The sequence below is a fragment of the Solanum tuberosum genome, unplaced genomic scaffold (genome assembly GCF_000226075.1).
Source record: "Solanum tuberosum cultivar DM 1-3 516 R44 unplaced genomic scaffold, SolTub_3.0 scf00227, whole genome shotgun sequence".
NCBI lineage: Eukaryota > Viridiplantae > Streptophyta > Magnoliopsida > Solanales > Solanaceae > Solanum > Solanum tuberosum.
In genome coordinates, this window is record NW_006239150.1 from 731,258 (window position 1) to 747,725 (window position 16,468).

The following is a 16,468-nucleotide window of genomic DNA, read 5'->3' on the forward strand; positions in this document are numbered from 1 at the left end:
TTCGCGAATGTTTAATTTTTTTAATTAACAGGCACATGTCTATTTTTTTAAAATAAGAAATTGCAATTGAAGAACATAAATAAAAACAAATCATAAAAATTAGTATAAGTGTTTAAATGGTACAGAAAAAATGGAGTTTAAGGGTTAAAATGGAACAAGGCTAAGTTGGAGTGCCAAAATGAAAAATGAGGGCAAGTTTGAGGGGCTATATACGTGTTTGGCCTTAATAGAAAGTGAAACACTTGCTATCTTGAGTTTGTTAGACTTGATATGAAATTAAGGGGTCGTTTGGTGTAAGGGATTAAAAATAATAGTGATGGGATAAGGAAACAGTTAGGGGTCGTTTGGTTGGGAACACGTTATCCCAGAATTAGTTGTCCTGGGATAACTTATCCCATCACTATGATATAAATGGTGAGATAAGTTATCTCAAACATGACAACCAAACAAGATGTAAAATTTTTAACTCATCACTATTTATTTTTATCCCTCACACCAAACGACCCCTTATGGAATAATTTTTTTTTTATCTTGTTTGATTGCCATGTTTGGACTTATCTCACCATTTATATCATAATGATGGATAAGTTATCTCATAGACATGGTGGGATAAGTTATCTCGGGATACTGGGATAGCTAACCTCATGATAACTTATCTTGGGATAACTTGTTCCCAACCAAACGACTCCTCGAATAAATAATAATTTTTGAAATATATGATAGAAAAAAACTAAAACTAATTTATGTGATTTTTTATTGATGATAAAAGAAATATTTTTAAATTGAATTATTACTAACCATAAAAATGTGTTATTATGTAATAGAAACAGAAAATATTTTTATTATAAAATCATTCAATTAGATTAATCATCCAATTTAGTGTAGGAGATATAAATCTTTTTGAGAATTTTTAAGTGTTGCCAAAAAGAATGATAAGGTAACTTATTTTTTATTAACTAGAACAATAAAAGAAATTAGTGTAACTTGTGAAAATTACAAGTCAAAAATGCTACTTATCAAGGAATTATTATCGAGATAAATTTAGAATTTAAAGTTTATAAGTTTTTATAATATTATGAAATTATTATATAATAGTAAATATATTTATAATTAAATATATAATTATTTAATATATATATATATATATTACATAACTTCAGTATATGATATGTCTAAAATATTGAATTTAGTAGGACACAACGATTATAAGTTGCCTATGATGTTTATACTTACCACCGTATTTTACCTTCAAAATATTTCAATCAGTATATATAAGTTTTATTTTAGGGAAAATTGTATGAAATAGCAAACTATTAAATTAAATTAAATGTTATAGCCATAGTTTATTTTAATTGTAATTCGCAGCAAACATCCTTTTTTTTTTGCCATCTGATTCGATATACAATTAGCCATTTTATACATTTCGGTAATAAAATGTATAAAATGCGTTTAGTATTTGTATAAAAGCGAGAAGAAAAGTGTATATACAAATACAAATACATATATTTTCGTCCTATGCACTTATAATTATATAAATACAAATCTTATTATACAAATTACAATGTATAAATGAATTTATACAAAACTGAACAATTGTATAAAATTGGATGTTTGTAGCAAATTACACAAATCAAAAGCTCTATAGCAAATATAAAATTTACTATGAAACGCAATTATGCAAACTATAGTTATAAGTTATAACCATATAAATATGATTTTTATGTTTGTTATATGTGAAAGTTGCTCTTTATTGTTTTATCATGGAATATAACATAAAAAGATCATTTATTTTGACATGTAATAATTTTTTATGACAAACTTAATTGAGTGATTTTATAAGAAAGGAAAACATTGTTAAGTTAAATAATTTGATTGATACAAACAATTTAAATGACTTTGCTACATAATTTCTCATAATAAGTGATCCCTTGAGAATTGAGATATTTACTCCGCAAATTTCTTGCAAATTTTAGTTATACAAGTTTCTTTCAAAAAGTGTTGAATTCTATTAGCTATTTCTATCATTGATTAAATTAAGCATGAAAAGAAAAGAAAAAGTGATTAAAATAATATGTGATTTTTTAATATTTTTTTTATGAATACTCCACTAATTAGGGTGCTATAAAAATTATTATGGTCAATGAATTTATATGACACACTAATAAATCTTTTTATTAGTACCTACATTTTTTCAAAACTTCATACATCCAATTTATTTAGAATCTTATATAAGTTTATTGGTCATAACGATCATTAAATATAGTTGTGCTATTGACAATTTTGTAAAAACATTTTCTCTATAAATATTTATCTTTTCATATGTCACGTAGGTTTTGGACTCTTTGAACAAGGAGAAAGGATGGGGTATGAAGAAAAAAAGAAGACCGATATAATTATTTTTAATAACTTTTAAGTGCCATTCATTTTTGAGAAAATTGTATGAAATAACAAATTATTAATTCAAATTAAATGCTATAGTTATAGTTTTTTTAATTTGTAATTCGCAACAAGCATTCCATGTTTTTTGCCATCCCATTTGTATACCGAAATATACAAATGCAGGACCCATTTGTATACCGAAATATACAAATGCAGGATCCATTTGTATACCGAAATATACAAATAGACCCAAATACAATTTTTTTTATGTATATGTATATCAAAATATACAGATTAATAGTCATAACAAACATAAAAATTGCTATGGAACGCAATTATATAAACTATAGCTATAATATACAAATATAATTTTTATGTTTGTATATATGAAAGTTGCTCTTCATTTTTTCCCCATATCTTTTACTTTACGTGGGTTTAAACCAATAAATATCTCGAGGATACTCTGTAAATATTGTCAACAACAAGTGTCAATTACAAAAGGGAAAAGGCATAAATTCCCCCTTCAACTTGTACCAAAAAGTTAGTTACACACTCCAACTATTATGACGACCTATTACACACCTTTACTACTTAAAAGTGAATTTATTTACTCCCTAAAATTGACGTGGCAAAAAAATAAAAAATAAATTGTTTAGATTATTTGTTGGTTATTCAAATCTGAAAGTGTGGAGCTCTTTGGAACTTCATCGGAGCCATGGCTGAAGCTTTGAGCTTGCCGACGCACCTTTAAAACAAATCAAAAGAATAAAATCGCAAAGGGATAAGGTAAGGGGGTTTGGTTTGGTGTTTGTTGGTGATTGATTTGGATTTTGAGTGGCTGTTTTGTGGTGGTTGTTTGGTGGCCGATGGTTCGTCGAAAAAGAAGAACAAATGGCGTTGTGGAGGTGGACTTATGGTGGTGATGGGTTGGTTGTTCTTCGCCGGAGAAGACAAAGAAAATTCTTGTATAAATTCAAATGAATGATTTCTCCGATGAGATTAGAGATAAAGTGAGTGAGATTATAAAAAAGATACAACTATTAGAGAATTTTAATAATTAATTAGAGATTAATTAGTGTAAAATAGAGTTAACAAAAAGAAAGTTAATTAATAAAGAAAACAAAACAAAAAGAATAGAAGAAATTATAAAATTTGACGTGGCGCTGACCTGGCGATGACGTGGCAGCGAGTGTAATACACTACATGCTGTGAGAGTGGTGTTACACGTCTCAGGGTGGAAATAAATTACTTTTAAGTAGTAAAAGTGTGTAATAGATCGTCATAATAGTTGAAATGTGTAACTGACTTTTCGATACAAGTTGAAGGGGGAAATTTATGCCTTTTCCCATTACAAAACAAAACAAGCGGTGATGATGTATGTATAACAGTCCCATAAAATATTTCATCACCATCCATCCACATACATGTGTAAATCACCTCCTGCCCCCCTCTCTCCCCCTACCCCTACGCAAAGCTAGAAAAAAAAGAAAAAGAGAAGAGGATTTGACTTCGTTTTGATTGAGAGAAAAGAGAAGAATTGGTAAAGAAAACAAGAAATGAAGAAGAAAATTCAATCCAATTGAATACAACTTTGACGTCCGTAAACATACTCTCTCTCTCTTCAACTTTCTCTCTCTAAAAAAAAATTATACAGCTAAGAAGCTGAATCTATCTACTGAAAGCGCAGTGAAGTTCAAAAAAGGTGACGCTAGAATTTGTGTGTTTTTTGTGCTTGTAGTTCCGTGTAAAGAATAGACTCGATCTTCGGTGGGTCGGTGTTGAAATTGTCTTCTGGTAAGTCTTCTTTGCTTTCTATTCTAAAGCTGGATACAGGTTGCTCATTTTGAGCTTTGGATCCACTATTTAGGGTTTGATCAAGTGTTCATATGATTGTATAAGTTTTCTGCTTATTTTTCTTTTTTTTGTTCAGTGTTCAATCAATTACTGCAACTTCTTTAATTTTTGTTTTGGGTAATATTCTCAGTCTGTTGCTTTTTTGAATTTGTGTTTTTTAAAGGGATAAGGATGAAGTTTGATGTCTGTCTTTGAAACTGTTGAGATTTGGGGTTTTGTGTGTCCAACATTCTGATTAGATGATTTAAAAGTAAGGTTGGGTAGGGTTAATCTATCTTTTCTCGGAAGGGAGGGAAAAATTGACACAAAATTGAACAATTCTTGCAGTGGATGGTGCAGCAAAAGACAGTTATTTGAGAGGAAAGAAGTCTGGTTTAGTTGTTTCAGAGACGAGTTTCCATCTTTTGGGTAAAAATTGGAGACTTTCTGTCTACCTCAGATACATTTAGTAATCACTCGCTTAATTGAATGACATTATTGGTTTTGCTTGGTTCTCCACCTAGTTATTTCATCGGAGCAATTGAAGTTTCTTGAGCTTAGTGGGGGATTTGATGCCATTTTATGAGTTTTCTCTACTCACTTGAGGCTTTTATGCCATTTTTTAGGAAGTTTCTATATTTGCTCAAGTGTTGGTAGATTGTGTACTTCTTGGTGAAAAATGGTTCCAACAGGGCCTCCTAATCCAATTGGAGGTTCCCAGTCAGTACCGTCTTCATTACTGCGATCAAATTCCGGTGTAATGGGTAGTCAAGGGGGCTCCATGCCTTCACCAGGTGGTTTCCCTTCTATGGTTTCTCCTCGGACGATGTTTGGTAACATGAATATGCTAGGGAATGCTCCCAATGTTTCACATCAGTCCTTTGCAAATGGAGGTCCTAATGCAGGGCTGGCTGGACCAGGAAGTTCTCAGCGTGGTCCTGTTGATAATGGGGCCGAGACTGATCCACTTTCTGGTGTAGGAAATGGGATGGGTTTTAGTGCTCCTTCAACCTCATTTATGTCATCAGCCATGGTGACAAATCCAGATAGCAGTCGAGTTCAAGGACAGCAGTTTCCTAACCCCTCAGGTAACCACATGTTGACTGACCAACAACGATCCCAACAGTTTGATTCCCAGTAATTTTCAACATAATCAACAGTTGCAGCAGTTTCTCCCTATCAATTCCCAAACACAGCAACAGCAGCATCAATTTCAATCCATGCGTGGTGGATTAGGAAGTTTGGCACCTGTCAAAATGGAGACACAGGTGACTAATGATCAAACACCGCAGCAGTTGCAAGCTCTGCGAAACTTGGCACCTGTAAAAATGGAACCACAACAGATTCAAAGTATGAGAGGTCTTGCGCCTGTCAAAGTAGAACAACAACAATCTGACCCATCTTTATTTCTACATCAGCAACAGCAGCAGCAATTCCTTCAGATGTCCAGGCAGTCCCCTCAAGCTGCTGCTGCTGCACAGCTTTTGCATCAGCAGAGGCTAATGCAGTTCCAGCATCATCATCAACTCTTGAAGACTTCCCCTCAACAACGAAACCCATTACAACAACAATTTCAATCACAGAATCTTGCTGTCAGACCTCCTGTAAAGCCAGTATATGAACCCGGGATGTGTGCCCGTCGGCTGACTCATTATATGTATCAGCAGCAACATAGACCTGAAGTAAGATGAATGGGTCAACTAGATCATTGTTTGGCATCTATGCACTGCACCCTACCCTGCAGCTTTCCCAGATAATGAAAAAGGAAGTATGATATCGATTTTTTCCCTAACATATTGCTCTACCTTCTTTATAGGACAATAACATTGAGTTCTGGAGGAAATTTGTTGCTGAGTATTTCGCTCCCAATGCCAAGAAAAAATGGTGTGTATCTATGTATGGAAGTGGTCGGCAGACTACTGGAGTTTTTCCTCAGGTTCACTGCTTATGTGGAAGCTATTTACATTTTTGTTTTTGTAATGTTTTTTGTTCTCCCATCAAATGAAAATGGAGTTGTAATAACTTTCATGCTACAAGTTTAGTATTCTATTTCAGCATAGATATATTTTCATCTCAGATACTGCTTTTAGAGCTTGTTCTATAAATGATGCTGATTAGCTGTAGAACAACTGTTAGCAAATGAGTTTATATCTTTGATTAATATTGTGTAAATTGCAGGATGTGTGGCACTGCGAAATATGCAGCCGCAAGCCAGGCCGTGGGTTCGGTATGTTATTTGCAGCATCAAGCTCTTGAATTATTTTTTGGTCCTAGAAGCACTTAACAAACTTTGTGGCTTAACAAAACCCTTTCTTTAATTAATTCATCTTTATTAATTCGGTTTTCCTCTCGGTTGATAATTCTGTTTCAGCATCTGATAAATCTCAAATCATTTTTTCTCAGAAGCGACTGCCGAGGTTTTGCCCAGGCTTTTCAAGATAAAGTATGAAAGTGGCACTTTGGAAGAACTTCTCTATGTCGATATGCCCCGTGAATATCAGAATTCATCTGGGCAAATAGTCCTAGATTACGCAAAAGCGATTCAGGAGAGTGTCTTTGAGCAACTTCGTGTTGTCCGTGATGGTCAGCTTCGCCTAGTGTTTTCACAACCTGATTTGAAGGTTAAATGAAAGTCTGATAGTTTTATATTCAGTGAAGTGTTTATTCATGGACAGTTGAGACCTAGCATGGTGCATATTAATTTTATAATTCGTTTGATCTGGATTTCTTTTGTATCTACTTGGCAGATAGTTTCTTGGGAATTTTGTGCACGACGTCACGAGGAGCTTATCCCTAGAAGATTGTTGATACCTCAGGTTAACAATTTTACCTTTCAACTGCCATTCCGCAGATGCATTATGAAGTCATGCTTCAACTGTGATTTGAATCATACACTTCTATTCACTGATAGCAAACTTTTAGGTGGCCTAGGTTTAAATATAGGTAAAAAAAAGTCGGTTGATTTTTTTCTTCAAAAAAATTTGAAGATGCTTTATAAATTCTACTTGAGAAGTAAAGAACTTCAATCTAATTTCTTGCCACATCTGCTATGGCAGAAGCCTTTTCGTTTCATTGACCTTGAACTATGTGCTAATTCAGTGCGATTGATCTTTATTATTGACATTACTTATGTAATTGGATGAGAGTATGGTCGTGTGAGTATTTATGGTCATTATTTCCTTTTTCTTTTGTCTGTTGGTACAAGCTCAATATACATGGAAGTACAAGATTTCAGTTGCATTTTTGTTCTTTTCTAATTTCAAAATTTACCTGTTTCTTCTTCTTAGCAATATAGAACGGTTTAGAAGCATCTTATTCTCTATCCTCATCTTGTGATATTGAAGTGGTAAGGGCTGCTGGACAGACGGCTCTAAACTGCTTTTTAGATGAATCAAGCTCCAATTAGTTGTTTGTGGTTGCAATTTCTGTTAATTAATGGAAAGAATTGACTGTTCGTAATCGTATGGCATTTCTATTTGTTCTTTTCTTCAGTTTTGGGGAGAATCTGTCTCTGGAAAATATTTTTGAAAACTATTGCATGGCTGGATTGTGTTTGGATTTAATATTGTTTTTTGAAGTATTTGGTGGATTGTATTGCGTTCTTGAAGTTTGTTTTTGGTATCCTGAGTTCAAGCTGGTTTTGCATTGGGTAGAAGTTCTAACCCTGGTTAAGGCCCAAGGGTTTGGATATGTTATGGTCACGGGATAGTTAAGATGTGATGGAGAAAAATTCAGAACAGTTTTATTGGGTGATGTTGATGCTATCTGAGGTCCATGGAACAGGACTTTGATGCTCTAAGTTGTGCATGTTTTAAGAAATTTGTGTTTGCACAGGATAACAAAGTATAATTTAAATAAGCTCCGACTTCAAAATGGAAATTGAGGACTTGTAAAAAGGAGTTGTGGTTTTAATATGATCACTTGCGATTCTAACTATTCCTTGGTATATTTTTCAATCACAACTGGCTTCAAATGCCTAATATCAAGAAGATCTTTTCGCTGATAAAATTTAGAATCAAATTTTCTCTCGGTAGGATTGTTAAAAGAGTAGTACTGGTTGATGGATCTTGGTGCACCAAATTGGACACAACTCAATTAAAAAAATCAAAACACAAATGAAAGCTAGATATAAGCTAGTAAACCTCGAGTTCATTTCATAACCTTCAGATTTTGTTATCTTTTTGTTTTTGCTTGTATGCCTGTATTATAGTGAACTACTACTATATGATAAAAGTGTGCTACAAAAAAGAAAACAAATGTTAGAAATTAAACTTCAATTGACAATGTATAGAAACATGGACTGAAGTAAGCTTTAAATGTGTTCGTTGTATGAGGATTTACTTAAACAATTCTATGTTTGCTATCAGTGGAAAAAAAATTCTATGTTTGCTATCTAATAATACTAACATCTGGATTTCCACAAGATATTTAATTAAATATGCTATAATATTAAGTTCCTGTCTTTCGGTGTTAGTTTCCTAGGTTTGTCAATGTGCAGTAAGTATGGGGTGAAACATTTTTGGCGCCAGATTTGCTACAACTTATATTTAAAAGAAAGAAAAGAAAAACAAAAGCTAGATTGGAACCGGTAAACACAAAATTCATTAATTTTCACCTAGAGCTGCACTATCTTCAGTTTTTTAGTTTTTTTTTCCTGTTTAAGTGTGCGTATAGTGAACTAGGATCTGATATATGCATATGATAAAAACTCATTTTCGAGTAACCAATTCATACTTTAACTATCATCTTTGTATTATGAGTTACTTAAATGAAGTGCCTGTTTGGGCAAATTTCTTGGAGGCCAAAAGCACTTATTTCAAAATTTGAAGTGTCTGGCCAATAAGTAGAACTGCTTTTGAGTAGCAGCAAAATCAGTTTTTTTGCTATTGGAAAGAAGTTAGAATTTCTGCTTCTTGAAAAAGGTGGAAGTAGAATTTTTTTTTTTCAAACAAAAAATTTCCCTACCATAAATACATACTTATCATGCATAACGCCTCATCAAGTTATTACTTTTTTATTATAGAACAACCATTTCCTTTTCTTTTTAAAATAGAAGAAAATAATGACTAGCTTTCAAATTATCTCATTTCCTTTGACTCTTAATATTAGTATCCATGCATTGCCGAAGTTTTTTTCGTCTTTTATTTCGTTGTGTGAATGATTTTACTTATTTTTGTGGTAAATACCCCATATATGGTTATTTAATTTGAGGATTAATTTTTTAATATATATTGTTTAATGTTTCTTAGTATATTCAAATCATCATGTTAATATTATACTAATATTTAATATTTTCATTGATTTATTAATATGTACCATATATTGAAAATTTTAATATGTATTTTAATTTTAATTAGATAACAGTACAAACTTGATCAACGTCTTTCATTGTTGATACTTTTAAAATAATATTTCTCTATAGAATAATCTTAATTATAAACGTGCATTAATACCTGTCATAATTTGACACTCAAAATCATTTTTGTTAGAAAGATTAGCCTAACACGATTTGCTTATCAAATATGAAAAAACACTTGCCAAACACATCGCTTTTCTCCCGAAGTACTTTTTTGGGAAGCTATTTTATAGAAAATGCTTCTCAAAATAAACAAATATTAGCAGCTTGGTCAAACAGTTTCTCTATGTGTGCCACTTAACAATTTTAGCGTTTGATTAGGAGGTGACATCTAATTAAATATGCTTTCTTAATAGATCAGTTGGCTTTTGTTTCGTATGTTTAAGTTGCACGGACTCTTCAATTTCGATGCCGCACTCGTGCCGGATCTCTAAAAATACACTACTTTTGGAGAATCCGACACACCTGTTGACATTTTTGAAGAGTCCGAGCAACATAACTGTAGGTTTGTCATGCTATTTTTCATGTTTTGGTACACTCATGAGGTCCATTGAAGAATTTGTATATAAGTGTGTGCATGCGTGTGTACACATATATGAAATTGATACTTGTATACATGTGTGTATAAATCTTTCTCGTTTTAGGCCGTTAGTACAATATTTTTAAGAGATCTTGTGCACAATGAGCAATGTTATTAAAGCATGCTTAATCCCTGAAGCAAGACTCATAACATGTTGAACGCTTCACCCTGCTTAATTAATGTGCCCTTCAGTGTCGTCATTAAGGCTCTAAGACACACTTTTCCTTGTGAATGAGCGTTCCCTGAAGAGGCGACTCTAAGCCATTGTTATTTCATTTTATCCTAAAAACAATAAATTTCTTTGTCCATAAATATATATATGTCTTCTCCATTTACGCTTTTCTCAATAAAGCCAACGCTTTATTTGTGCTCAAAAACCAGCGCTTTTTTTGCGCTTTTGATAACACTTACGGTGAGTGGATCAGGTTTTCTACTTCAGGATGTCTCTTTGAAGCAGTTCTCAATTTATTGTGTGTGATCGTACTTCTGTGGCATCTAGTTGTTTTAGCATATAATTTTTATGTTAGCTGGATGTCGTTTTAGCTTTGAGTGTTGATGTTGCATATGAGGTAGGGGCTATAGAATCATTTTTGATTTGCCTATTATTGTTTTGATATGCTGTACAGGTTAGTCAACTTGGTGCTGCAGCTCAAAAGTACCAGGCCGCCACCCAAAATGCATCATCTAGTGCGTCTGTTTCTGAGTTGCAGAATAATTGCAATATGTAAGTCCAGATACTTACATTAAGGCGTTTATTCTAAGTATTGGGTTGGGAATATTCCATAACTTTGTTTGATTGTTTTGTTGCCTTACAATTTCTATTTAGCTATCTAACCCTCTTTTTTAAGAGGTTTGCAATAGACTAACTTTGTTTAATGGTAGTTGTTGTTTCCTAGCAATTTCTATTTTGAATTTTGAATATCTAACCCTCTTTATCAAGAGGTAAGCTGTGGCCAAATATTAGATCGCCGTCATTAGTGGGCAGTGATGATGAGAATAGGATCTATTTGTAATTCACATTTTATACAGCTCTGTTTTTGGCATTGAGCTTTAATGGTCTTTACTGGTGCTGTTTCCTGCTCTTTCTTAGCTTAGGTTAGCCTCTCCATGCTAAGGTAAGATGTTCTACCAGTGAGTTGCTCTAGTAAGCTTTTGGCTATCCAATAATTTTCTTAAAGCTGAAATTTACTGTCATCTGATTCAGTGATTTACCGGGTACATATTTTCTCGTCTTCCTTTGTTGGATGAATTTGGTATAATGGAGTATGGTCAATTTGGCATACTGTTGAACCTTAGAAACTCAAAGTCTTTAAACATTATTATGAATGTCTAGTTGATAAATATTCTACCACAATGGTGTGTTTAGGTGCATGGCTGTCTACCTTCCTTTGATACTTTTTTTTTTTTATTGAAAGTTGAACTTTGGAGTGTCATGGTTTTGGGGTGTGGGTTGAGGATGTTGACAGTGACCTGCGTGAGTGTTGATTTATATTCTAGTCCTCTCAGTGCTATGGTGACATATGGGAGGGGGTAGGAGGCTAGGAGCTAGGGACGTCATCTGGTGGACCTACCAAAAGGGAGAGGAATAAATCTTCTTCCCATGGAATAACATTAATCTCAGGAGCTGTGAGTAGTGGTTTGAGGTGGTGGGGAGAGGGTATGTAAAGATATGCATGCCCTTTGAAAAAGTCAGAAGTGATCCATGTAAGCATTCAGTTGTGAAGCTAAGTTTAGAGATTCCTTGATTCTCGAAATTTTATTAAGATTGTGAATCTGTTATCATCATGTGTTCCTTTATTTAGCTTTAGATGTGTGAGTTATTTTGTAATTTTGACTTCTAATTGCGCTTCAGGTTTGTTGCTTCAGCTCGTCAGCTAGCAAAAGCTTTGGAAGTTCCGTTAGTAAATGATTTAGGATATACAAAGAGATATGTGAGATGCCTACAGGTATGTACCTTGTTCTGACATAGAGAACTCCTCTTTCCCCTCTTTTCTGTCCCTTGTGTAGGTTTTTGTTTCAGTAGTGGAAATAGTCCTCGTGTATCTATTGAGTCACTAAATGTGATTGTTGGAATTTTAGCTACTGTAATAGTTAGTTATTAAGGGTCTCGGCCAGCTTATGCATCTCTCTTTTTATGTCTGATTCAAAAGTCACTCAGTTCTGTCGACCTGTCTTCAGTTCATTTCTTTCCATATGTCGTCCTGTTGTTTTCAGAGCAGATTCGAAAACAGAGATGAATTCAATTCTTTTAACAGTCAGCAGGTTAGAGATGGTTGTTAATGTTGTGGATTTGAAAATTCCTTTTAATAATATGTGTAATTAACTCATGTATAATGCTTCAGCTTTTCTCTTGGATACAAATATGTGGTGTAATGTTTTCCTACTGTTGGTAATTCTTGTCTTTCCTTCAGAAATTGACTTCGTTTGAAAATGCTTGTTCTAGCAGGAAGTCAAGGTCTTTTGGTTTTAGGTTCTTCTAATTCAGTTTATTTATTTCTTAAATGTTTTATAATCATTAATTTTGAAACCAAATATAAAGTTGCTTTTGTGTGATAACATCTGGTCAAATGATGTTTTGCTTGTGTGATCAACTATGGATGTGTTGTGTTCTTGGTGGATTGCAGATATCGGAAGTGGTAAATAGCATGAAAGATTTGATTGACTATAGCAGGGAGACAGGGACCGGACCCATGGGTAAGTTCAACCTACTTAACCTTTCTATTAGTTCCTTACATCACAGTTCAAATTTACTGACCTTGTGACAAACTAATGACTCACTAACATAGGAGGATAGATGGGGTTGTTTTCCTGTGAGTTAGTGTTGCATACAACGACAACAAAATACCTAGTGTAATTTCACAAGTGGGGTCCGGGGAGGATAGAGCAAACACAGACCTCAACCCCCCTACCTTGGGATGTAGAGAGGCTGTTTCCGATATACCCTTGGCTCAAGGAAAAGGAAATAGCGGAACTAAAGAAGCTACTAACATGGCATATTGCCAACTAATTGATATTTTCTCTATAAGGTGTTTTTTCCTTCCGTTGTGACCTATTTTCGCTAAGCCTACATAGATTCTAAGAATTGTACGTTTTTCGAGACAGTATCGAGCTAGTGTTGTATAGATAATAATGTATTTCACAAAGAGGCATCTGATTGTTATTTAAAGGTGTCCCAGGAATTTGGTTCAATGGGAAATGTGTGCTACGCTGTTGTTGCTCCAAGTTTGGTTCTAGGTGAAGTGTAGAGAATTAGGCCCATTATCTTCTTGTGAGGATTGTATTGGAGAAGAATATTATTGAAATTGTGTATCTACATTATTACATAGAGACCCTATTTATAGACACTACAATATAATCCTTTACCAAGTAGGATACTATTTACTATTTCTATTACTATTCCTATTCGTATTCTAAATAGGATTTTATAAACCTATTCCTATTCTATCACTTCTTTTAATAAGTAAAGAATGACACTTATATAGAGAGCATTAGGATCATTATCCTGAATTTCTAAGCTGAAACAACGGATTTCTTAGTCAAACCAAAAAAAAAAGAAAAAAAATAAGAGAGCAAATTGGGGTGGGGGGTGGGGGTGGGGGGCGCAAAAGAAAGAAGATTGCCTTTTGAAGTAAATTTTGCTCATACCATGAAATTGCTTTGCGGATGGAAAATAGAAACCATCATGTTTGAGTAGAGAACCCATGGGACAAAGCAGATTCCGCTGCATCGTTAGTCAACTTTGTTGGTAATATAACTGTCATGTAATAACTAGAGCCACGCAATATGCATGAATGTTGGGGACTAGAGAGTAGGACACTCAACTCTTGCAAACTAAGGCTCACTTTCATATTGGACATAATGTATCGTTAATTTTCTCGCTGATGCTCATTGATCCAGTTGCATAGTTTTCCCCCTGAATTTCTTATCAATTCCCTCTTTTGCCCCGAAATATATCACTTTTCCTAGTGGCATTCTGGATTTGGTGTTTAGTCTTTTTTCGATAATGAGGATTTGGTGTTTTATATCTTAGTGCTACCTCTTTGTGCTCTGGAGTTTGCTGTGGTATTTAAGTCCCAGGAGACCGGGTAAGTGGTCAAGTGTTTCCCCAACATTCATGAAGTTCAAGTGGTAATCTACCAAAATTCAATTTGTGGGGTAAATGAGTGGGAGCTCAACTTATCATTAATCAGTTTTTATGTCTGGCCCAGTGTTATCCTCTCTACCTGTGATGCGTATGTGAGTGGGCCATTTTTGTGTGCGCTAAATTGATAATTTGGAGTAGATATTCAACTTGAGCTTGATGAACTTTTTTTTTTAATTTTCATCTAGTATTGATGATCTGTCCTGGCGTTTATGTTTAACATTATTCTTACTGTTCACATTGTGCCCAACTCTTAATTTTCCAGAGAGCTTGGCTAAGTTTCCTCGTAGGAACGGTTCTTCAGCTGGAGTACAAGGTCCAGTTCAATCAACTGAGGATCAGACTCAGCAGCAGCAGCAGCAACAACAGCAGCAGCAGCAACAACAGCAGCAGCAACATACACATCAAACAGTCAGTAGCTCAAACCATGAGACGACTTCACAGCCTGGTGTACCGCCTCTACCTTTAAGCAATGGTATGTTGAATGTAAACAATTCTGTGAACCAAGTACCTGCTACTTCGTCTAGTGGTACTGTTGTTGGATTACTGCACCAAAATTCCATGAACTCCAGGCAACAAAATCCAGTGAATGGTGGAAGTAGTACCTACTCAGGAAATGCTGTCCAAATGCCTTCACCTAATTCTTCAAGTACAATGCCTCAGTCTCAACCCAACTCTTCTCAATTCCAGTCTCCAACACCATCATCATCCAACAATCCACCACAAGCTTCACACAGTGGCTTATCATCAGTGCAACACATGAACTCTGCAAATTCCCCAAAAATCACAATGCAGCAACCAGCCCATTCAAGCGACGTGGATGCTAATGACTCTCAGAGTTCTGTACAAAAGATCATACATGAAATGATGATGTCTTCACAGCTCGGTGGCGGTGGCATGGTAGGTAATGGTACTATTGGGAATGATATAAAAAATGGACATGGGATGTTGGCAACAAGTAATAATTCCCTTCTCAATGGAAGCAATTGCCTTGTTAGGAATGGGACAGCCAATGCTAACAGTACAGGTGTTGGTTCTGGATTTGGGAGTATGAACAATGGACTGGGCCAAGCTGCAATGGCTAATGGAATGCGTGCTGCATTGGGTAATAACCCTTCAGCCATGAATGGGTTAGTGGGCATGACAATGGTGAGAGAACGTAATATGAGTCAACAGCAACAAGATCTGGGAAACCAACTGCTAAGTGGTTTAGAAGCAGTCAACGGTTTTAACAACCTGCAGTTTGACTGGAAAACATCTCCTTAAAAAGGTTCAGGTTGGCAATTATTAGTCTATGTTCTGCTGCTTGTGTTGCAAAGATCGTTATATGAGTTTGCCTCTCATGATAAGAGTAGCCATGGTTGCTGAAGCAGAAGTGGTTTCAAAGATTTCCCCTTCTGTACTGATTTGAGTGGGAAGGACAACGTATAGTGTGGCATCTTAACAGCTGAAATGTTATCTCATCCGAGAGTGCACTCTCTTCTAACTTGATTTTGCCTGGTTTGTCATAGCTGCTCCTTTAATGGGACATTCAGGGAACGACTTGGCTAATGGACCGCTACATTCAATCTGTTTATACCATGCGGAGGCATTTGTTAACTATGTATGGGCTGATCTATTGCCCCTATCGTGCTGCATCTCCACACCACTCCAGAGCATGCGGTTGTATATAGTTGGGGTTCTGTTGTAGAGCTTTCAGTAGCTTCTATAATTGGCACCGGTGCAATCATCATTTCCTCTCTCCTTCCTACTTGTCTTTCTGTTAGGCTTATTTGGAGTGGCTTGACAGGGGGAAAAAAATTAGGATGAGGCTTGGTGGAATTAAAGTAAATCCATTAGTATGAAGTTGTATCTGAAGGAATTTGATTTTAAGCACTGGAATTTTCATAGGGGCATAATTTGAAGTATTTCTATTAGCCTGTTGATTAGGAATTGCTGGCTTGATTTTAACCCACAGATGTTTGTTCTAATTGCTTTACAAAGTAGAAAGAGCCAGTTGCTCATGTTTTTTGCTGGAAAAAATTAAACCAGTGATGAGGCCGTCCTACTTTACTCTTGTTGCCATCATCTTTAACTTGTTATTGGCTTTCTGGAGTCAGTGTTTTTCTTTTATTGAACTGCGAGGAGAGAGCTGCTATTGCAAGGATACTAGTCATGAAGAAAACTTGTCGGCAACATA

General features: G+C 34.9%; 1 protein-coding gene across 1 annotated transcript; it reads left to right on the plus strand.

The window, feature by feature from the left end:
• The first annotated feature begins 3,904 nt into the window (after positions 1-3,904).
• LOC102586413 (transcriptional corepressor SEUSS-like) lies at positions 3,905-16,341 on the plus strand. Its single transcript, XM_015313061.1, is given in 11 exon segments — positions 3,905-4,173; positions 4,561-5,350; positions 5,352-5,894; positions 6,029-6,148; positions 6,391-6,439; positions 6,616-6,833; positions 6,960-7,028; positions 10,775-10,872; positions 12,001-12,094; positions 12,773-12,842; positions 14,555-16,341. Coding segments are annotated over 10 exon segments (2,721 nt in total). The 5' UTR covers positions 3,905-4,173; positions 4,561-4,891; the 3' UTR covers positions 15,556-16,341.
• Positions 16,342-16,468: the final 127 nt, after the last annotated feature.